A 23013-nucleotide genomic window follows, 5' to 3' on the forward strand; every position below is an offset into this window, starting at 1 on the left:
TTGACTCATTATGTGCTCGGTTTCATAACTCCAAAGGAAATGGGCCAGTGACAATTTTTCTCAAGCAAAATATTTCAGAAACAATTGGGTCTAGAGCAGTGATTCTCATCCTTCCCACCTACATACCACCTTAAGCAATCCCTTACTGATCACAGAGCACTGATGGCATAGGGATTACTTAAAGTGGTACGTGAGTGGAAAGAAAAAGGTTGGGAATAACTGCTATAGATGGTTGAGGCACGCAGGCCTTAGGTGGTTGAGGCACGCAGGCTTTAAATGGTTGAGCCACGTTCTTAGATGGAAGGAGCAGATCATGAAGTGGGTGAAAGAGACTGGGGTGATAGAAGGATGATTAACTCACGAAAACCCTTGTTGCAGGTGCTTCAGAGAAAAGTCATTTTTAGAAGAGTGTGTTCTTCTGCAGTTAAAATCATTTTTATAGCTCAGTTGAAGTGGAGGGCAGTATTTCTTCTGCAACTTTTAAAACCCTTTCCGTGGGTCAGTCGGAGTGGTTTCTCATCCCTCGGTAAGCAAAAGGAGGAAATCTGACAATTCTATCTATAACCTCACAATGAGGCCAAGTAGGTTTCTCAGTCACACAAAGGAGGTTGAAGAGATGTTTTTTTCTTGTACTGCCTTCTTAAAATAGCCTCTCAAACAAAATCTGTACTGTCCTTTTAAGAAGTTGGTCAAATGATCTCTGCCCCTGGCTTCTCTAGGGTTTTTTCTTCACTCTGCAAGAATATGCCGTCTCCGAAACCTGCAGCCCTTTTCACAGGCACTTTCCAAAAACCTGTAAGGTTTGTTTAAATCTAGTCTCTTAAAGGGACAGTCCCACACAAGTAAAATTAATTGGAAAATGGGTGGAGATAACTTTTATTTATCCTTGGTTTCTTTCCTTGCCATAATAGATGATTCCAACATGTCAAAGAAAGACTTAGAAATAAAAAATGGCAATGATTGAAATAAATATAAAAATTTTGGTAAAATATTCATTTTAATCGAATTAATCATAGTTATAGAAAGTGGTAACCATCCACAGAGTATTGTTTTAGTCTGATTAAATAAAACTAGTTTTCTTTAAAGAGGTTTTAAAAAATCTTAGCTATCATAATACCTAGATATTTAAATTGGCCTTTCATTATTTTAAAAGGATAATTAGAATATTGAGTAAGTTGGCCTTTTAGTGGTAATAGTTCACTCTTATGAAGATTAAGTTTATATCCTATGAATTTACTTAAGCATGTAAGAAATGACAATATCTCTGGGGTAGACACAAAATGTCAAAAGTCATCAGCACATAGAAATAACCTATGTTCAGTAGGTCCTCTAAACAGGCTTCTAATATCTTCATTTGCTTGTATATCAATAGTTAGCAGCTCAACCACTAAATCAAAAAGCAGAGGGCTTAGGGGGGCAACCCTGTTTCATGCCTTGTTGAAATTTTAAAAACTTTGATTGTTGAGAATTAGTATGAATTGATGCTATTGGAGACATATTTAAAAGCTTTATCCATTGAATAAAATCTGGTCCAAAATTAAATTTTACTAAAGTGGCACATAGTTATTCCCCTTCTACTCTATTAAATGCTTTTTCAGTGTCTAAAGAAAGAATATGTATATTTAACGTCTAACAAAAAACAGGACTTTTCATTTTCTTTTTTTGTTTTGAATATTTTATAATAAATATTTTTCCACAATATAATTACATTACATTGAATTGTAAATTATTTCACAAGAAATTATGTATGTGCTATATATCTTCCCATTCCCCTCAACACACCCTCCCATCTTCCCAGCCCCCACCCCTAAAAAAGAAAAAGAAAAGAAAAGAAAGAAAACAGAAGAAAAAACATGAATGCCAAGAAAATAAAACATTTATACAATAAAGTTGGAGGTTACCAAGAAGTGAAACCTTCAGAGAGCCAATCATATATGCAAACCAAAATTTTGTAAATATTAGCTCCATATTTTCCAAGAATCATGATATTTCTGTTGCAGATTATATAATCTTCTCTAATGGTTTACGATGACTAAGTTCTGTGGCTATCTTTCCATACCTACATCTATTTCTGACTTCCATGATATTGCTATACATTTCCTAGAATCTGCTAAAGCAATTAACACAAATTCAATTTGATAAATATTTAAATTTAATTTTGGCCTTATAACCTTAATATTACTCAATAAAAATAACATCAGGTCCTGTGGGAATTTGGCCCTTGTGATTCGTTCCCTAACCAAAATTGTCTAACTTTAGGGCATTGCCAAGTTGAATAAAAAGAAGTGCCAACCTCAGATTTACACCTAAAACATAAATCTGATATGGTAGGATTTAATCTATTTAATTTTTGTGGAGTCAAATATAACTGATGTAAAAGGTTATATTGAAATAGCCTATATCTTACATTTATGTCATTTTTTTATTAGAAAAATCCATCCAATCCTTTTCACTTATTTGAGTATTTAAATCTAATTCCCATCTTAGTCTTGATTTATGCACCCCAATTGTGGGGGCCTTAGTTTGAAGTAAGTTATACATTACTGAAATAAATTTATTTATTGTAGTGTTACAAATCAGTAATTCTAATTCACTTTGAGTAAGTAACATCAAAGTAAGACCTATTTTGCCAGATTTTAAAAAAAGCTTTAACTTGGTAATAACAAAGAGTATTACTATACATTAATTTTTTTCCCTCATTCTTTCAAATGTTATAAATCTCCCATCCTCAAAACAATCTTCAATCCTCTTCGATCTCCAAATCTTCAAAAATTGGTTATCCATTGAAAAAGGAATAAGCCTATTTTGACATAGAGGCATTTTCCTAGATATTAAACCTTACTACCAATTTCATTATCAATATTGTTCCATAACTCAATTAAATGTTTCAAAATAGTTGATTCTCTACATCAAAATAACAACTTAGAATTCCATTTGTAAATAAAATCCTGGGGATCCATAATCCCCTATTGCATTAAATTCAACAGAATCCCAAGCTGGAATACTAACTAAATTAAACAATGCATTTATAAATCTCAATTGAGCTGCTTTATAATAATTCTTAAAATGAGAAAGATGCAAAGCCCCTAACTCATATTTCCAAGTCAATGTTTCCAAAGAAACCCTGGACATTTTATATTTCAATAAAAATTTCCTAACCACCATATTTAAATCCTTAAAAAATGTTGAAGGAATTGGAATTGATTGAAAAAGATATTGAAATCTAGGTAAAATATTCATTTTAACACAGCTTACTCTATTAATTAAAGTAATAGGTATTTTTTAAAAAAAAATCAGCAACAATTCTATTAAGCAAGGGTAAATAATTCAATTTATATACATTTTTAAAATCATTATCAATTCTAATACCTAAATATTTGATACCTATGTCTGGCCATCTAAACTTTATGACTGTTTTACAATCTGTATAATCACCCACAGCTAAGGGCATAATCTCACTTTTTCCCCCAATTAACTTTATAACCAGAAAGATCTTAGCTTGAAGAGGAATATTGCTTAAATAGAAAGAGGACTTTCCATCCACCCATAAACAATAGCTTCTGAATATTATGTCCTTTCTAAGTTTAGAAAATAAAATCAGACATAATGTTAGGAAGATTAAGATCTCTTTCGATAAGACTTAGGGTCCATTTATAGCTTACTTTCATAATTGGAATGATCAAGGCGCAGGGATGCAGTAAATGGGCACGTTTCACCAGATCTCTGGAGGCTGTAGCTCGATTTCAAGACTGCTTGAATATCAATTTCACCCTTGGTTGGTGGATGGGGTTAGATCATTTTTTATTTTTCCTTTTCTTTTTTTACTATTCACTCTATGTTTAGATTGGAATATGAATCCATATATTATTATTTCTATATGATATGATACCAATCCAAATGTATATTATATTTAATTTATATGGATTTATAATGTATGACTCTAGGATAAAACTCAATAAACATCATTTTAAAGGAAAATGGGGGGAATGTCACAGTTGTTCTCACACCATTTTATGAGCCTCCCAGCCTCCTCTCTGTAAGCTGATTCATTATTGTGGCTGGTAAGGCCAACTACTGTTGTACCATCCACAAGCACGATCATTCTGTTTGAACCGAATCATTACAGTGTGACTACATGTTCAGGCACCTGCCTACATTTTTTTATACCTTGATGAAGGGCTCAAGCCCGAAACGTTGGTTATGTATCTTTGCTCTATAAAGTACACTGACCAGCGAAGATTCTTCAGCGCTGTGGTTTTACTTCATCCAGGGTGCTGCAGGCTTTTGTGTTTAACTGTTCTTGACGAGGATAGAGAACTGGTTGGTAGGCAGGAAGCAAAGAGTGGTAATAAATGGGTTCTTTCGAAATTGAAAAGTAGTGGAGTAACACAAGGTTCAGTGCTGGGACAACTACTATTTGCATTAAACAAAGGAATTGAATGTAATATCCCAACATTTTCAGATGGCACTAAGCTGGGCGCTAGTGTGAACTGTAAGGAAAATTCCAAGATACTGAAGGGTTATTGCACAGATTAGGAGAGTAGGCAAATCGATGTCAGATGCAGTATAATATAGATAAACATGAGGTTATCCATTTTGGAGTCAATAACAAGAAGGCAGATTATTATGTAAATGGTGATAAATTTGGAAAATGGAAGTGAAAATGTTCGGGGTGCATTAACTCACGTTGAAGTTTGGAATATAGGTCCAGAAGGTGGTGAAGAAAGTCTTTAATGTGAGAATATAATTATCATGAATCTATTATCATATATGTTGCACAAGGTACATACGCACCAAAATTCTTACGAGCAGGTACTTGGTCAAAACAAATAATTACAGTAGTATTCCTAACTGGATTAAAAAGGGACAATAAATACAAACACTAGATAGATAATAATATTCACAGTTGTCCTTGTTCAAACAAGAGTGACCTGCAATAGTGTCAAAATCCTTTTGTGGTGTCAGTTCAGGCCCCATTTGGTTTAACAAGAGGAGTTTCAAGAGCCTGAAGGAAAATGGAAAGAAACTGTTCTTGAACCAGGAGGTGCTGGTCTTCAGGCTTCTACCCAAATGTAGTAGTGAAAAGTGGCTGTGATTCAGGTGATGGGGCTCCTTTATGATGTTGGCTGACTTCATGATGCAACAATTCACATGTGTGTCCTCAATGATTGGGAGGTCAGAGCCTCTCCCTTCTGGAGTCATCTGCATTCCTGGCCAGTTAAATTCATAAACCAGGCTGTGTTGCAACCAGCCAGGCTACTTTACACAGTGTGTCTGCAGAAGTTTAATAAAGTATTCACTGGCAGGCCAAATCTCCTCAAACTCCTTAGGAAGTAGAACCTTCCTCATAGTTGCCTTAATCTGCTGGCACCCTGAGAGATTTTCTGAAATTTGAACTCTGAAGGACTTGAAGGTACTCACCTCACCACTTTCAACCCATCAATGTAGGCAGATGAGTGGCCTCTTCTTCCCAAAATCTATAAAAAGCTCCTTGGTCTTAGGAACGCTTAGAGCAAGATTGTTGTTCTGGCGCCACCCCAACCAGGTTTTCAATTCTGCATTTTGTCTCATTTTCAGTTATTAGGACAACAACAGTGGTGTTATCAGAGAATTTGTAGATGGAGCTGAACTAGGCTGCGCACAGGGAACAGAGCAGGGGACTAAGCACGCAGGGTGCTCGTGTGGATGGTCAGCATGGAGGAAATAATGTTGCTGATTTGCACTGAACGATTTTGAATTAGAAGCAGGGAAGTCTTACTGCAGTTGTATAGGGCCTAGGTGAGGCCACACCTTGAGTATTATGGACAGTTTTGGTCTCCTAGTGTAAGGGTTGGCACTCTAGCTATTGAGGGAGTGCAGCAAAGGTTCACCAGACTGATTCCTGGAATGGCAGGACTGATGTGTGATGAATGACTGGATAGACTAGAGTTATTCTCATTGGAATTTAGAAGCATGAGAGGGGATCTCATTGAGAAAAATAAAATTTTGGCTGGGCAGATACAGGAAGAATGATCTCGATGTTGGGAAAGTCCAGTATACGGGTTCACATTCTAAGGATGAGGGGATGCCACTTACGTCTGAGATGAGGAGAAACCTTGTCACTCTGAGAGTTGTGAGCTTGTGAAACTCCCTCCCAGAGAAAGTTGTGGAGGCCAGTTCATTAGATATATTCAAAAGATAGTTGGATGTAGCCCATCTGGCTAAAGGGATCAGGGAGTATGGAGAAAAAGCAGGAATCGAGTACTGAGATTGCAATGATCAGCCATGGTCATATTGAGTGGTGGTGCAGCCTTGAAGACCTGAATCCACTTCTGCACCCATTTATGATTCTCTGATTCTACCACTCTGACTCCTGTATTCCTCAAAAAGCAAATCAAAGTTTCTTCTCCACCCTCTTCATTCTGCAAACTCACTGGTCGCTTGATCTTATCACACAAATGTTTAAGTATCAGACTTGTAACTGTGTATTTTGGTATGTTTATAGCAAATCAAATTTTGATAGTTGTTATGTATGAAATAACAATTACATATGGTGGCTCAGCTGGCATAGCGATTAGTGTAAAGCTGTAATGCGCCAGCGATCGGGACCAGAGTTCGTACCTCATGCTGACTGTAAGAAGTTTGTACCTTCTCCCCCAGTGTCTGCGTGGGTTTTGGCTAGAGGCGTTCTGGTTTCCTCCCACTGTTCGAAACGTACTGAGGGTGTAGGTTAGTTAAGAGTAATTGTGCAGCTTGGGCTCTTGGGCCGAAATGGTATGTTACCGTGCTGTATGTCTAAATTTATAAAATTAGAAACTTTTGAGATCTGCCTCTGATTGGCTGATAAAAGTCTCAGTCTGAAGCATGCTCTTGGAAAAAAATTCTTATAACCAAGTACATTTTAACGGTTAATATTGTACTGTCTTGGTTAGCTAATTCCTTTTTGATCACTTGAGTAACCTGGTTCTAAGGAAAGCAATCTGATATTTTCTCACTTGAAGAATATGATTACACCTGGAACAACAATCCCTCTTTACTCATATTTAGCGATCAATCACATCAAATCAGTCCTCCAACACATTTGCAATGCATCTCTGATGCTAATCTTTCCTGATTTGGAATTAACAACCCCATCTACATTTAACTCTCCTTCTCTCGGTTATCTGATATCACTTCCTCATTCTCGAGATTTTCAAATACCAACCGATTCTTACTCTCATTTATTAAAGCCCTCTAATACTCATCGTTCTTTGCTTGATGTCCCAGTAGTAATCACTCTTTACTCAGATTCATCAGACCAATCGTACAAGACTTTGTGATTCACGTGGAGAGTATTGATGGGATAAAGCAGTAAGTGGTGTACCTGAATCTTAAGTCTATTTCTGGTTTGTCAGTAAACAGGATCACTTTTATACCAGGTTAATCCTAGATTGGGTTAAGTAAATTAATAGGAAAACAAAATTGGAGAGCTGATGGTAATCTTAAAAAAAGTTGGTAAGATTTTTGTCTGTTGCAACTTACCCATTTACAGTACATGACATTTAACATACAAGTTTATTTAAACTGCTTAATATAGCTGTGTATTCATTGCAAATATCTGCTCTTGTAATTAATTTATTGACCTTTGTTTTGTTTCTCCTGTGTGCAGAGACCCCCTCCAGTTGCAGCAACTTCATAACCAGGTTCTTCTTGAACAACAGCAAGAAGTGATCGTACCACAATCGCCGACACAGTTGTCATCCCTGCCCAACTTTTCAGTTGTATCTCCATCCACCATGAATATTCCTACTTCCACACCTCAGCTGTCTGCACGGATGTCCTCTGCCAGCAAGTCACCAATACCAGCCAACAACCTGCCCCAAGCCTTTCATTACACCCGTCCAAAACAGTTCATTGCTGCTCAGAAGGTCAAAAGTTATTCTCCATCACTCTCTCCTCTGCCTACATTGACCACAATATCACACAAAACAGAGAAGAAGGATGGTAAAGAAAATTATTTTGGATTCCCACTCACACCAGCGTCACTGCATCCTGATACCTACCCCAGTTTGCCAACTCCAGTCTCACACAGTTATTCCACTGCAGCTGCAATTGGACAAACTGCTCCTTTTATCCCAACTCTACTGAATTATCAGACTCGGGTTGCATCACCTCCTGTCGAGACCTGCCCTAGTCCGGTTCAGAACCCTGTGGCTTTCCTCAGCTCCGTGCTGCCATCATTGCCCTCTGCACAGCCTACAAATGCAATGGGTCTTCCCAAAAGTGCTCCAGTAATGTAAGTGTCAGTTAAAAAAATAAACATTATTTTTTTGTAATTTTAAAAAATTTAGACATACAGGACGATAACAGGCCATTTCGGCCCCTCGAATCCGTGCCATCCAATTAACACCCCCGGCATGTTTTTGAATGGTGGGAGGAAACCGGAGCCCTTGGAGAAAACCCACGTAGACGTAGGGAGAACGTACAAACTCCTTATACACAGCGCGGCATTTGAAGCCCAGTCCGGAACAAATTGCTGGTGCTGTAAAGGCATTGCGCTAACCACTACACCAACTGTACTGCCCATTGCAGAGGTAGTTAGTTGTCAGGAGATTTGTGGTTGGGAGATGAAAGCAGTTTCCTTTAAAAAGTCTGGATGCTGCAATGGATCATGCCATCTACATAGTCTACCCATAAGGCCCAATTTCAGCAAATCTGAATCAAATAAGTTTATGCACATAGATTGAGAATGTTGTGTGATGTACCCTTGCCATCTCACACCCATTTTCACTTTCGAAAAGGTGTGACCAGTGGCCAAATTTGACAGTCAAGTAAAGAAGGTCACAGAGCACCCCAGTTCATCAATTCTTCGACAAAAGTTAAAAATGTTTTCATTGAGTTGAATACGGTTGTTTCTCTTCTGTCCTGAATGCCTGCTGTGGTGTACGCCATCTCCTGGACTAGAATAACTCTTGAACAGTTGAGTGTGAACATGGCCCCTTGTTTACCAACTCTGGATGTTATGAAGGATTAGGCTGGAGCCCTTTCAACTGAATGAAGCCGTGGCAGAGCCCACACTTTTTGCAGAGGCCACAATGTCAGTACTGAAAGAGAGAGGATTTACCATTCTGTAGAAGTTATCCCTGTTCTTAATGAAAGGATTTGATTGACTGAAGATGGTAGAAAGGTGAAGAGGGGCATTTGTGACATTTAATGACTTAAGAGACACAGGTGCTCTTTCCTGCCACTGAACTGAGAGCCAGTTACTCTGGCATAAGTTACTCTGTTCCCTAGCCATTCCTTCCAGACACACTGGGCTATGTAACACTTGGTCCATGAACTAAAAACACATTAATTCTGTAGTGCTGTGATTATTAACATGAATAAGTTTAAAAATAAGTTACAACCTTGGAAAACCTCAATCCAGTGCATTAGCAGCGATATAAACTTGGCCAGTGAGTTTACTCCCGTGACTATTGCAATCCCAGTGATTTGGTGAACCTAAACATCGGCGCTATTTACTGTTCTAACAGGGACCCAGCAGGGTCTCGGAGCACAGGGAAGCATCCTCTTGCCTGCTGAATTAGTTAGATATCAAAAATGTAATAAAACTCTCCGACCTCTCTGCCACTCGTCTCGGATGTTTAGAGACAGAATAGTGAGCCTCCATGGTTAAACTAGAAAGGTTTGAGGCTTGCTGCACATTTGTGGTTAATATTATTAATATCAGAATAGTCTGAAGGACATAAAAAACAGAATTTGCCCTTGTAGATAAGCTGAGCACTCACAAGGTAACCAAAACAAGAAAGCACAGACCTCGTGTAATAATCGATCCTGTATAAAAGTCAAACCCCTCCCCCCTCACCTTTTTTTGGCTCAAAAATCGCTTTTTCCATAAGACCATATAAAAGTTTACTCCCCTCCTCCATTTTTGGCTCAGACCACCCACCCGTTTGAGTTCCTGATGCCCCAACTGCAAACCCTCACCTCAGACACCTGCTCACCCAAGCTCCCAACACCCCGGCCACAGACACCTCTTCTTGGCCCCGGTCGCCCACCCTTCCAAGCTCCCGATGGGGACTTACCACCCAGTCCTGGCCATCTGAGCTCCCGACGCCTTGAACGATGCAGGTACTTCCCACAGCCAAAACCATGACCCGTGTAAAAGTTGATCCATCAAATGTGACTCGAAAATTTGGTCCAAAAAACTTGGCATGTGCTGCTCCTCATCATGTCCCCTGATTGGTCCCTCAAATGACAGAATTTCAAAATTATGTAGCTTCCAATAGACAAGAAAAATAGCTCCATTATGTTTGAGTATTTGACTTTATTGTCTGAATCAACCGACTTGTAAAAGTGACCAAATAAGATCATGGATACACTTTTACTACTATTTTAATATCTGATTTTTTGAGGGGGTCTCTGATTTTTACCTAATTCCCTTTGCTGATGATATAAACTTGTTCATTCATGAAACAAATCCCTTCACTTCAAACAGGGCCAACAATGGAAAATCCCCTGCTCATTCATTGGAGTGGAATGATTTTCCAATTTAACCATCCGGTATTAGCTTCCTGTGTCCCAGGCCTAGAATGTTGATTCCTCTGTACTGTGCCTCTGCCAAAATGTACCCTTCTGGGCACTTCTGAGTTCTCTACAATCAATACCAGCCATCAATTTGATCTTTCTGAGGTGGATTGATAAGCAGACAATGTTATTGGGAACCACCTGGTTACTTAACTTATTGCAAATGTTCCAGAGTGTCACAGGGACCAGTTTGAAACAGGTTCCATAAGCAGTATATAGATCCTAAAAGGTATAGATCCTATAAAAATCCAGTAGATACACTTGGATTTAATAATTTCAAAACTCTGGGCAGAAACTTATAGTTTAGCCTTCTCCTTCAGTAATGCCAAACCTGGGACACCTGTGTCATACCAGGGGGTTCCAGATTTTCTGCCTCTTTGGTTAGTAAACCTTTGTGCTAAAGAGGGCAAAAATACAGCTGGCCCATTAAGATGAGGAAACAGCTGCCAAGGAAATGGGCCTACTATTTGAGTCCATTGGGTTAAAATTTATTTGATTGTCTATGTGTGACTGTTCTTTAGGTTTTGATCTTTTAAAAAATAATTTTAGTTTCTCTATTCTATCTTTTAATAACTCCTGGTGCTTTTACATGATCATAAATATTCAATTTAAAAATACTTTTGATTCTTGGTGTGCCTGAGAGCGGTGTTTCACAAACCATTAAAACCACCTCAGGGTGTCACCAACCACGTGCTCAAATAGAGCCTTTACTATGCTGGGCTTTATGGATTAGTTGGAAACTGGCCACTCCAAGGTGAACTACACATTTGATCACACTGGAAGAACAATATGGATCATGCTCACTGGTGAGCAAATGGGCAGTTCACTGATGAGCAAATCAGACCCATTATATCTATACTATGCTTCTGTTTGAAGAATATTGATATTTTCATGTTATATGTGTGTCACAATGTGTAACTTTTATTTAATAACACAGTCCTACACAAGGTGTCTTGAAAAAAGTGTTGAGATCACCTCAAGCATCCACTAATGATGAAATATATGAAAACAAGAATGCAGTAATACGTGACTTAGACAGAAAGTCAAACTTCAAAGATGATGTTTTCCATACTGGACAGCAGGTGAGAGCTTCTTGCCTCGAGGGAATTAAAAATGTATTTGAGGTTCAGCATTTTTTCTGAATTGTCCTTTCTGAGCAAAAATATCAATATTTTAATTCCTTGATCTGAAAGCATTACAAGTTATCTTCAGGAAAATTGCCTTCCTCCTTCCATCATAAAACACGCGATGAAGAGCCTTTTAGAATCCTGGAGAAGATTCGCATACATTGATCTATTCTGTATCTTGCAAATGCATCAAATGAGTTAGAACATTGGGAGATTCTACTTAATGAATTTACCCCTAAGGATCTATTTATTAAATAACAGTCAATTACTGTTGGCATGCCAAGAAACAATAAGAACATGTTAACTTTGATATTGTTTGCAATGATTGTAATTGTTAGATTACATGAATGTCCGACATGTTGGACTTGTAAATTTCTGGAAGAGATGTCCTACTTTCATTCTGTTGAAGAATGTAAAGATCCTCATTCATAGAAGAACTTGTGAGGATAAAATGCCCCACAGATTTCTTGGACCAAATTCTCCTTCATTCTGTAATTTTGATGAAGTAAAGGAAGAGGTGCAGGTACATACTTTTAAGTTCACTTTCTTTGTCCGTCCCATTTTAATCATCCACATTAAAAATACTGAACGGCCACAATTAACATTCACCAAAGTATCTGCAAACTATTGCTGTAATTTAATGGATGCCAGCATCTACTCACTGCATTCAGATCTAATCATCACCATGTGAAATGAAGCACCATTAATCCATTGTACTCACAATGCAAACTGCAAAGCATACCCGCTACAAATTGTTAAATGAAGTGGCAAGGAATTAATATGCTACTGATTCTACAGAGCGCTTCTGATATCCTTATGCATGGTTCGTGTCTAGGCATGGCACAGAGCATTTCATATTTTGATTCAAAAGTTGTCTGAATTTTTTTTAAATGTGATTATTCACAATCATATCCATTACATAGCCCAGGCTGATTATTCTGCAGTCTAACCAAATCAACATTCCATATTTCCAGGCATTGTTCGGTTATCATTCTGAAACTTAACAGTTAAAATGCCTTCTATAATTTTATATCAGGATATACAATCCATTCATCTCTTTCTCTCTCTCTCTCTCTCTCTCTCTCTCTCTCATGAAAGCATCTGAGCCATTCACCTATCACCCTCCCAAATTAACTGCTAATTTATTAAACAATCAAAATCTTTTTTAATTATTCCTAAAATCTAGTGATTTGTCCATCCTGACTTTCAGTTTATCAGTCCAACAGTTCATCAAATTATTCAAGGGATTCATCCATCAAATCCAATAACCCATTTTCAATACGTCCAAGTTATCCCTTCCTTCCTTCTCATCCAGCTAATCAACTGTTACATCCTGTCATTTGATATTAAATTTAAATTTAGACACACAGCACAATAACAGCCCCTTCCAGCCCATGAGCCCCTCCTGTCCAAATACTCCCATTAACCTACAGCCCCTGTACATCTTGAAGGGTAGGAGAAAACCGGAGCACTAGAAGAAACTATGCAGACACAGGGAGAGCATATAAACTCCTTACAGACACCACTGGATTAGAATCCAGGTCATTGGTGTTGTAAAGCGTGGTGCTTACCTGCTACGCTACCTCTTCCATTCATTTATCTTCCATTCAATTACAATCATCCATCCATTCAACTCTACATCCATTTTCTGAGTTCATCCAACGAATTTATTTTCTCAATTCTTCTGTCAACTTGATCCAATCCCATTATCAAACCACAAAATCCATATAATTTATGTCACAAATCTATTCTAATAAAAATCAGATCCAGTAGTTAGCCAAGCAGCCAATCTATCAAGAATCTATCTAATTCATCCAAGGACTCAAACAACTCCTTTAATCATCTAATTTATCCACATCACAACTTTTCCATCCAGTGTGTGCATCTACCATCCATGTAGTTCATTAGTGCATCAACACTGTTTCTTCTTTATGTATAGATTTTCAGTGAAGGTGTCCCCAGGTCCAAGAACCATTTTCTTATTTTTACAATATACAATATATTGCATTTAGATTCATGTGTTTATTAGCCTATTTTTACGCTAGTAAAATTTTGAATATTCGATGGAATCAACTTGCAATGCAGCACTGGTTTACAACCAAGTTTTACTAATTTGTCTTCAATTCTGAGCTGTTTTTCATCATTCTTTTTTTTTGCCAGATATGGTGAGTGATGTTATTTCAGCTAGGGTCATTACAAATCACTGTGCCTAATTTATAAAACGTACATTTATGGTCATGAGCAAGGACTTGGGTTTGAAATCCTGGCGAGCTCTCAGTTCCAGGTTTGCAGTGTTGCTGGGATGAACCCCTTTCAGCAGCCATTATTTAGATCTTGAAAACTTTTTTTTGCTTGTTTTTTTTTAAATTTATTCCTGTGAGATTAAAATTTGTAAGCTACTCTTGTTTCTAAAAGGACCTTCACTGCTAAATGAGCAATGAAAAATCATTTCCACTGTAAAAAGCAGAATAATTAACTGTAAACCTCTATGTAAATTAACCTTTACAACAATGCAGTCATCTACACTTCTCACAATTTGCAAATTTGCACTAACTCCCCATCCCTCAATGAGCTGATTTAAAAATCTTCCCTTTTATTTATAATCCTGGCTCCATGACCATTTGCAAAATTATTTCCCATCCTCAGTTCCACATTCCTCCAATTCCAATCCCCAAGTATCCTTCACTTCCGAAATTATAACACCCATGGCAGAGCCTCCTGTCAGAAAACTGCTTTCAGGGTCCTCAGTTTCAGTGACCATTTTGAAACCCAATCTCTTTAATCTATTAAAGACATACCATGATGTATTTTTAATTTTGCTCCATAAAGGACACTGTTTGACCTGATGAGTTTCTCCAGCATTTTGTGTTTTTACTTCAGCCACCGTGTCTGCAGATTTTTGTGCTTTACGTCTTTAATCAATTCTAACCTTATCTTTAAAAAGTTCTCCTTACATTTTGTTTTTTGCATTCAGGTGGAACTTTGAGAATTAATTAAGATTAATTAAACTCAATAAATGCTAGATCTTATTGAAACTAATACAAATGATTTAAAATTTAAAGATTGAAACCTTTGCCAGTGAAATAATTAGTCAGTCCTAATCACATTTATAGTTTTGAAAATACTTTGACAGAGACAATACAGCATCCATAGTGTGTGTCAAACTTTCACTTGAGTAGATTAATGGCGATTTGACTACTTAATCTCATCAATCATGTCTTAGCTGGTTTCTCTTCCCAAGTGAATTAAAACAGATTCAGCAGATAAGTGAAACTTTGGCTGATTGCAGATCTGATACCAATGTGGGTAGTAGCAAATTTGCAGCTGCTACCAAATTTAAGACATTCCTGTTACCTACATTTTCTGACTGGATCCAGGTGGGTGAGCCAACAGCACTACATCCCAGACAGCGTGTAATGAGCAAGAGAGAAAGGTTGGGGGAACATGATACCATAAATCTCTGATAACTCGCTATCCAACTATTTGGAAATGCCAGTGTTCACTATCTAGTATACCAGGTATACTAGATTTGTTTGGCTCCCTAACAAATCAACTTGGCCCCTATTCCTACTTTCCTTTTCCATTCTCTCGGTCCTATTTCTAATGCTTCTTCTAAATTACAGGGGCCAGTTCCCAAGCTCCCTTTCCAATCAGTGAGGTCTTACCTGGTTCTCTATAAAACCTATTATATCACTGCGTGGCATCTGCATATTAGCGAGGGAGGCATCGATAGGAGAGACAGGAGTGATGGGGAAAGTGAGGAGAAGAATGGAGTAAACCTGGGAAAAACTGGCAGGCTGAAGGAGATGGTGCAATGTTGAGGATTTCAGTGTGTTGTAGTATGTTACCTGATCATTTATTAATGACTTTGTTGTGGTTTAGGGAAATATTTGTAAATTCCATGCAGCCTCAAAAAAAAGTGCTGGATTTTCCAAAGTAGAGCAGAAATTTGATCATTAAAATAAACCAATTAATAGCTGCCTCTTTGAAACAGATGCAACTCCCTGCCAAACAATGTCCCCCACCATCCTGGTCTAGTGGTTTGTTTTGTGGTGGATTCCTTTTGTGCTTAAGATGCTTTGCATTTTTTATTTCTAACCTGACTCAAACCTACCTGTTTTGAGGAATTAGAAATATGCTCCTGTATTTCAATGCATCAATTAATGTTAACGTTTTGTATCTTCACAAGCAAAGTGAACAAAATCAGATTGCTATATGGTCAGTTAAATTAATTATACTTGGAACAAATCATAAACTGATTCACTCTCATCTTGTCCACACCTCCCTGAGGTTGCCTCATTTGTCAAAGCAGTGTTCCAAAGTAAATAAAACATTATTTCTGCCCATCAGGTGCATTAGGGACTCTATTGCTCACAGTTCCATCTTTTAGCTTTAATTTGGCATCAGGTTTGTTTTGGGTAAGCCTCCTGGACATTTAGCATGTAATGTAGAGTACCTTGAGTTCACCTCAAGTACCTTCCTACATATTGGTATTTCTATAGTTCATTTCAAAATCCTGTTTTCAAATTCCACTTAAAAACGTATAATCAATGTTTGACTATATTAATGAAGAAAGGCCAACCTCTGTTTCCAGGAATACAAGGTGTCCAACTTTGAACAAAGACTTCTGAATGAAATTGAATTCCGCCTGGAGAGAACTCCTGTGGATGAATCTGATGACGAAATACAACATGACGATATTCCTACAGGGAAGTGCATCGCACCAATTTTTGACAAAAAGCTCAAACACTTCCGAGTGGTTGAAGGATCACCAGTAACCATCAGCTGCAAACTTGTGGGCATACCTGTACCAAAAGTAAGCTTTTTGATCACTTATGATATTTAAACTTCACTGCTAATTACAATTATTAATTATTTATTTATGCAAATACACTCATTTGCATACTTTATGACCCAAGGTATATTGGTTTAAAGATGGTAAGCAGATTTCTAAGAAGAATGAACATTTTAAGATGAAACGAGAAGGTGATGGTACGTGCACACTGTCCATTGAATCAGCCACTAATGACGATGATGGAAACTACACCGTTATGGCAGCAAACCCCCAAGTGAGTACCACTGCATTTAATATATGGCAGATTGTTTTTTATTTTCATCTCCATTGGAATAATTGAAAGCCAGCTTTGAATTATGTCTCAATGTTGTACAGGTCTGAAAGCCAAGCTACATAATTCATTGCGTTATCAAAAAAACTGTGCTTTCAGGTCATTTGAGGACATTGTGATGTTTCCATCTTCCTTCTCCAGATAATGAGTTTGAGTGCTATGTTTTGCATTAAAAACAATGATCAATCTATTTTAGTATTTTTCACATTTACTAATAGGCCAACGAAACTCTCTGGCTTTGGGAATTGCTCTCAAATATTGTTTTGAACCTTTATAGAACTATTTCAGCTATTCTAAAGCTGTTCCTTTTATGTGCTGGTGTTGTGCATAGTTTGTGAGTCCATGGACTGTGAGAAGGTTGTAACGGCTCCTGAAAGGCCAGGGGACAGAATGGGGAAATGATCCTCTGTAATGAGTAAAGGAACGGTGACTAAACCCTTTCCCACTGCTGGTCTGTGTCTTTTCACCTGGTGGGTCTTCAGATGTCCAAGGTGGAAGACCCAGGTGGGAAGAGAAATGAGTGAGAAAAGCAATGCCAAGTTCCACAGTTCCAGTGAATACCCCAGGAACCAGATCAACTAGGCTGTTCCCAACCATTCTTACCTAAATTGCACTTCCTCCAATTCAGCCCAAGACCAAATCTGATGTGGATCATACATTTCTGCAGTCTGCTTCCAGAATGATGTAATATGTTTTTATTTATTTTCACATCTCTGCTCTGATTGAATGGGAATCTGATCATTGATCCCTGAGTTACCCCAGGAATATTCCTACAATCCTGGATCAAACAAATGATTTCACCATTAGTATCTCTCTGATTCGGAGGATGGATAACACAGAACTAAGCTCGAAGTCAGCTTGAATATACATATTGCCACTGATCACAAAGTCTTTACCTGTGGGCTGCCACTTGACCCCATAGTTGCTGTTTAAAGAATTGTCACTTAACCCTAGTATAAAAATATATGGGGGCTCCAGAGTGCAACTGCTGCTTCCTGGCTCCACACAGCTTCACCGAAAGGAAGGAGATCCACTTCTCCATTCTCTTTGCCATCATATTCCTTTTTTTTCCAAACTTTATTTAAAATTTTCAAGAAAAAACTTATACAAAATCCATAATATAAAAATGAAAAACTACAATTAAGCCACCCCCCTCCACCTACCCTCAGCAAACCCCGCAAGGGAAGCATACAAAAAACATCATAAAAAAAACCACATACAACAATTTAAAATATTACTAAACCCATACATTTCAAATATGGTGAGCACATCTTAATAAAAAGAGTCATAATTATCATTGCAGATTATATGTTATTTTCTCCATATAAATACAAGACCACAACTCATATGCCAACGAGTTACATTTGGGAATTCCTCTCAAATATTTCCATGAAATCGCAACACATTTACGTGCTACAGCCAATGCTAGATGAAGAGATGCTGTCTCAAACTTGTCCAACCCCAAATCACTAAATAGTTCAACCCAACAAAAAAATGTTTGGACCTAATAAAAATTTAATCTTAAACGATTTTTGAAGAAATTCCCTAATTTTTTTCCAAAATGGTTGAACCTTATCACAAAACCAAACTGAGTGTAAAAATGTTCCTATACATAATCCACATCAAAAACACACTTCCGAATTACTAAATCCATATATCTTCAATTTCTCAGGGGTCAGATACAACTGATGCAAAAAATTATAATTAACCATACTATATTTTTCATTAAGCAATTTAGTCACGCCATCAAACCACATAGTCTCCCAATCAGCCTGATTAATATCGCAAATTAAGTCATTTTCCCATTTATCCCAAGATTTATCTAAATTTATTTTATCCATAGTATCTTGCAACAATGCATACATCTCAGAACTAAAACCTTTATTTAATGAATGAGAAATCAAAAACTCAAATTTCGTTAACTTAGGAATTTTCATTTCTCTTCCAAAATTATCTTTCACTAATGTTCTAGTTTGATAGTACACAAATAAAGAATTCACTGAAATTCCAAATTTCTCTCTAAAGTTGATTAAATGATAAAAATGTACCCTCTTCAAACCAATCCTGCAACAAATTTATTCCTTTAATCTGCCATTCCTTTAAGAATCTATTATTTAGCGAAAAAGGAATCAATTTATTTTGATATATTGGAGCGTGAACCGATATTTAACCTTTTGTTCCTATCAATAAATTCCTTTTAGTCCAAACCTCTAACAAACGTTTTAAAATCGGAACTTTATATCTCTGTAATAAAACAGAATTCCACTTAAATATGAAATGATGTGAGTAAGGTTCTGAAATACTAGCCAATTCTACCCTGGCCCAAATAGGTGGAAACAAAACATCCAACATGCAATGAATAAATCTTAATTGAGCTGCTTCATAATAATTTTGAAAATGAGGCAATTGTAAAGCTTCCAAGGCATATTTCTAAGTCAATTTATGTATTGCTACTCTAGCTAACTTCCCCTTCCATAAAAATTCTCATACTACTTTATTTAAGTCCTGAAAAAAAGATTTCAAAAGTAGACAAGGAGTCGACTGAAAAAGATACTGAATTTGTGAAAAAATATTCATCTTAATACAATTTACTGAACCTACTAATGACAAGGTAAATCCTTCCACTTAATCAAATCAGCCTTAATCTTTCTCATTAATGGTACATAATTTGAATTGTACAATGATTGAATATTTACATCAATCATTGTACCCAAATACTTAACTTTATCAGTCCAACGAAATTTAGTAATTTGTCTACACTGATCATAATTTGCAACAGAAATTGGTAATATTTCACTTTTGTCCCAATTTGCCTTATATCCTGACAATACACCATATTGTTCTAAACATTCTTGCAAATAAATTAATCAAAACATCATCAGCAAATAAATTAATTTATATTCATCACCTGCTATTCTTATACCTCTAATATTCTCATACTGCCTTATAGATTGATATAATGGTTCAATGACCAATACAAATAGAGCTGGCGACAAAGCACAACCTTGATGAGTTGAACGTGATGGTTTAAATAATGAAGAGGTTTGACCATTTGTAGCCACCCTATAGCAACTAGATTATTATATAATGCCTTTACCCAACCAATAAAAAAGGGTCCAAATTTAAATTTCTCCAAGACTTTAAATAAAAAATTCCATTTGACCCGATCAAAAGCATTTTCAGCATCAAGTGCAACTACCATTGGTAGGTTGAGTTGCTGACGTGATGCATTGATCAATGAAATCACTCTAAGAATATTGTCAGAGGCATACCTATTTTTAATGAAACCAGCCTGATCTACATGTACCAATCGAAGAAAGTATTTAGCAAATAGACTTGCTAAGTCTATTTGCCAATCATTTCGCTATTATTTTATAATCTACATTCAATAAAGAAATTGGCTGATATGAAGCTACATTCAAAGGCTCTCTGTCTTTTTTTGGTATTACCGTTATTATTGCATTCAAACACGACTCTGGTAAAGCTTATTCCTGTGTCACCTGATGAAGAACATCCATAAATAGAGGAGACAAATCATCATAAAAAGCTTTATAAAATTCAACAGTAAATCCATCATCTCCTGGAGACTTCCCATGAATAACATCATTTATCTCTAAGCTAGTAAAAGGAGAATCCAATTTCCTCACATCATCTTCCCCTAATATTGGCAAATTTAAATCTGAAAAAAAAAGATTCAATGGAACCATCATCTCGAACTCCTTCAGAAGTATATAGTTTCTGGTAAAATGATAAAAAAATTGATCATTAATTTCCTGAGGTTTATAAATAACTGAATTATCTTTTCTCACATCATTAATAGTTCTCGATGCTTGTTCTGATTTCAATTGCCATGCTAAAATTTTATGAGCTCTATCCCCTAACTCATAATAATGTTGCTTAGATCTTTGAATCAAATGTACATACTGATATGTTTGTAATGTATATATCATAACTTTAATTTAGTTAAAGCTGCTTTATTATCCTCTGTACAATTCCTCAGAAATTCTTTTTCCAAGTCAGCTATCTGTTTTTCCAACATCTGACTCTCCACCAAAAATTCATTTTTTCTTTTGATGCAAAACTAATAATTTGACCACATAAAAAGGCCTTTAAAGCATCCCCTAAAGTAAAATACTCTGAACTGAATTCCTGTTCAAATCTAAAAAAGAAGCAATTTGATCCTTAATAAATTTTACAAATTCTGGCTTTTTCAGTAACATTGCATTAAACCTCCAACAAAAAGTTAAATGAGTGACTTCTGGCCCAACACAAAAAGTAAATAACAATGTGGCCCCAATCCACAGCCCTCTGCAACCCACTGCAGGACAGCCAAAAAGTAGGGATATCCAATGTTCTCAAATGAATTAAAGCCTATTGATTTCTCCGCAATAGTCTCCTGATTGATTTATGAGGCATCAATTGAATTCACTTTAACCAAGTAGGCCTGACAGCATGCCAAATCACTTCAACATGAATCTCCATCTCTTAAATGCACCTCAATTAGTCCTTACCCGAATCTGAAGCATGCATTCCTCCGGGGTTTAATCGATTGCCAATGTCCACTGGTGCTGTGTGTCTGCCCCGATCATTCATGCCTTTAACCTGCTTTTTTCTGCCATGTTAGTGCCAGGATCTGAGGTGCCAGGGACTATGATGAAGTATGTTCCTCCTCCACTTCCTCATTGGAGTGGGGTTGGTTGGTGTTGGGGGTTCGAGGGCACAAGAGGTTTTCTCCCATGAAAAATATCAGAATAGAAGTGCTTGCATTTGCTGGAAAGATTGTGCTTCCGAAAAATCTGGTCATGATCAAATCCAAATGGGCAATTGTAGCGCAACTGAGAGCACTCAAGACCAGAGAGTACAACACATTTTCATTCAATAAGAATGCCGCACATGGTCTGTGGACTGAACTGGGCAGCGGTCCAAGGTTTATATTCGGGATATGTGGGGGGGCGGAGCCAGTCCTTAGAGCATCACAGTAGTGAATCCCATTTCACTACAGCAATACATCAGAAAACATTAAAAGATTTATTTCTCAGCTATTATTCCTTAATCGTTTGTAGTGACACTGTACAAGCCTTCCGTGATAGATTTTAAAAAACCCTCAAAATATATGTGGTAAATTATGAAAGTCTGCAGACACCGAGACTGAAGTAAAAACATGTGCTGGAGAAACTCACCAGTGTATTTTATACAGCAAAGATAAGGATACTTAACCAATGTTTCGGGCTTTAGCCCTCTATTAAGGTGTGACCCAAATGGAGGCAGGCACCCAAAAAAAATGGTGGGGAGGGGTGGAAGAGGGTAGGGGGAGGAGCACAGGCCCATTGGCAGGAGGATGAGGGAGGGAGGGAGGGAACAACTGCAAACAGGGGGGGGGGGGGGGCGGTGTTGAAGGAATATATAATTGGTTTGCCCAGAGCTTTCAATTTACTGTCCATCTCCAGTCAGTTATCCTTTAATGTAGTTAGTTATTAACAAAATATGAGGCAAGGACTGGAGGTCAGAAGGCAGATTTATGAATGACACAGGGTTTTGCACAGAATACTGAGCTGGGCTGCGCATTTGGTTTTGCTGGACTAATCTCTGACTAGGACTTCATCTTTGATATACAGGGAAGAGTCAGTTCATCAGGTCACCTCATGGTACAGAGCACTCCATTCCGTGGCCGTGTTACACCTTCTGTTCAGAGGCAAAGGTAGGTTTGTTCTGGCATTTATATGAGTAGCCGTTCTTTTCCATTCTTTGGTCTTTCATTTCTTCACACTTAAATAAAAGTTATTTTAGGGATTCCCAAGATCGTGTTATATGGCGAGCTCTCCACTGGCCACTGTGACAGAGGTGCACCAAAGAAGAGGTACAAGGACTGCCTAAAAAAATCTCTTGGTGCCTGCCACATTGACCACCGCCAGTGGGCTGATATCGCCTCAAACTGTGCATCTTGGCGCCTCACAGTTCGGCGGGCAGCAACCTCCTTTGAAGAAGATCGCAGAGCCCACCTCACTGACAAAAGACAAAGGAGGAAAAACCCAACACCCAACCCAAACCAACCAATTTTCCCCTGCAACCGCTGCAACCGTGTCTGCCTGTCCCGCATCGGACTTGTCAGCCACAATCGAGCCTGCAGCTGACGTGGACTTTTACCCCCTCCATAAATCTTCGTCCGCGAAGCCAAGCCAAAGAAGAAGAAAATAAGAATTTGCCAATGGTGTCAA

The 23013-nt window shown here is 37.5% G+C and overlaps 1 protein-coding gene and 1 long non-coding RNA gene across 9 annotated transcripts in view; one reads left to right on the top strand and one right to left on the bottom strand.

Annotated features, from left to right (window-relative positions):
- The window catches only part of LOC138744518 (uncharacterized), an 83105-nt gene extending 78032 nt beyond the window's left edge, over nt 1-5073 (bottom strand). For 3 of the 4 annotated variants that reach the window (XR_011345595.1, XR_011345596.1, XR_011345598.1), the window contains exon 1: nt 4932-5073. This is a non-coding gene — a long non-coding RNA (uncharacterized lncRNA). Of the gene's footprint in view, nt 1-4230; nt 4318-4931 lie in introns of all 4 variants that reach the window. The other variant, XR_011345594.1, reaches the window with a different exon arrangement.
- mypn (myopalladin) overlaps nt 1-23013 on the top strand; it is a 301418-nt gene that overhangs the window by 224091 nt on the left and 54314 nt on the right. For 4 of the 5 annotated variants that reach the window (XM_069900832.1, XM_069900830.1, XM_069900829.1 and 1 more), the window contains 5 exons: nt 7628-8254; nt 11483-11627; nt 16267-16488; nt 16592-16741; nt 22414-22496. In XM_069900832.1, the coding sequence (XP_069756933.1) occupies nt 7628-8254; nt 11483-11627; nt 16267-16488; nt 16592-16741; nt 22414-22496 (1227 nt within the window). Of the gene's footprint in view, nt 1-5243; nt 5414-7627; nt 8255-11482; nt 11628-16266; nt 16489-16591; nt 16742-22413; nt 22497-23013 lie in introns of those variants that run through there. The other variant, XM_069900833.1, reaches the window with a different exon arrangement.

Source organism: Narcine bancroftii, chromosome 10 (genome assembly GCF_036971445.1).
Source record: "Narcine bancroftii isolate sNarBan1 chromosome 10, sNarBan1.hap1, whole genome shotgun sequence".
NCBI classification, from domain to species: Eukaryota; Metazoa; Chordata; class Chondrichthyes; order Torpediniformes; family Narcinidae; genus Narcine; species Narcine bancroftii.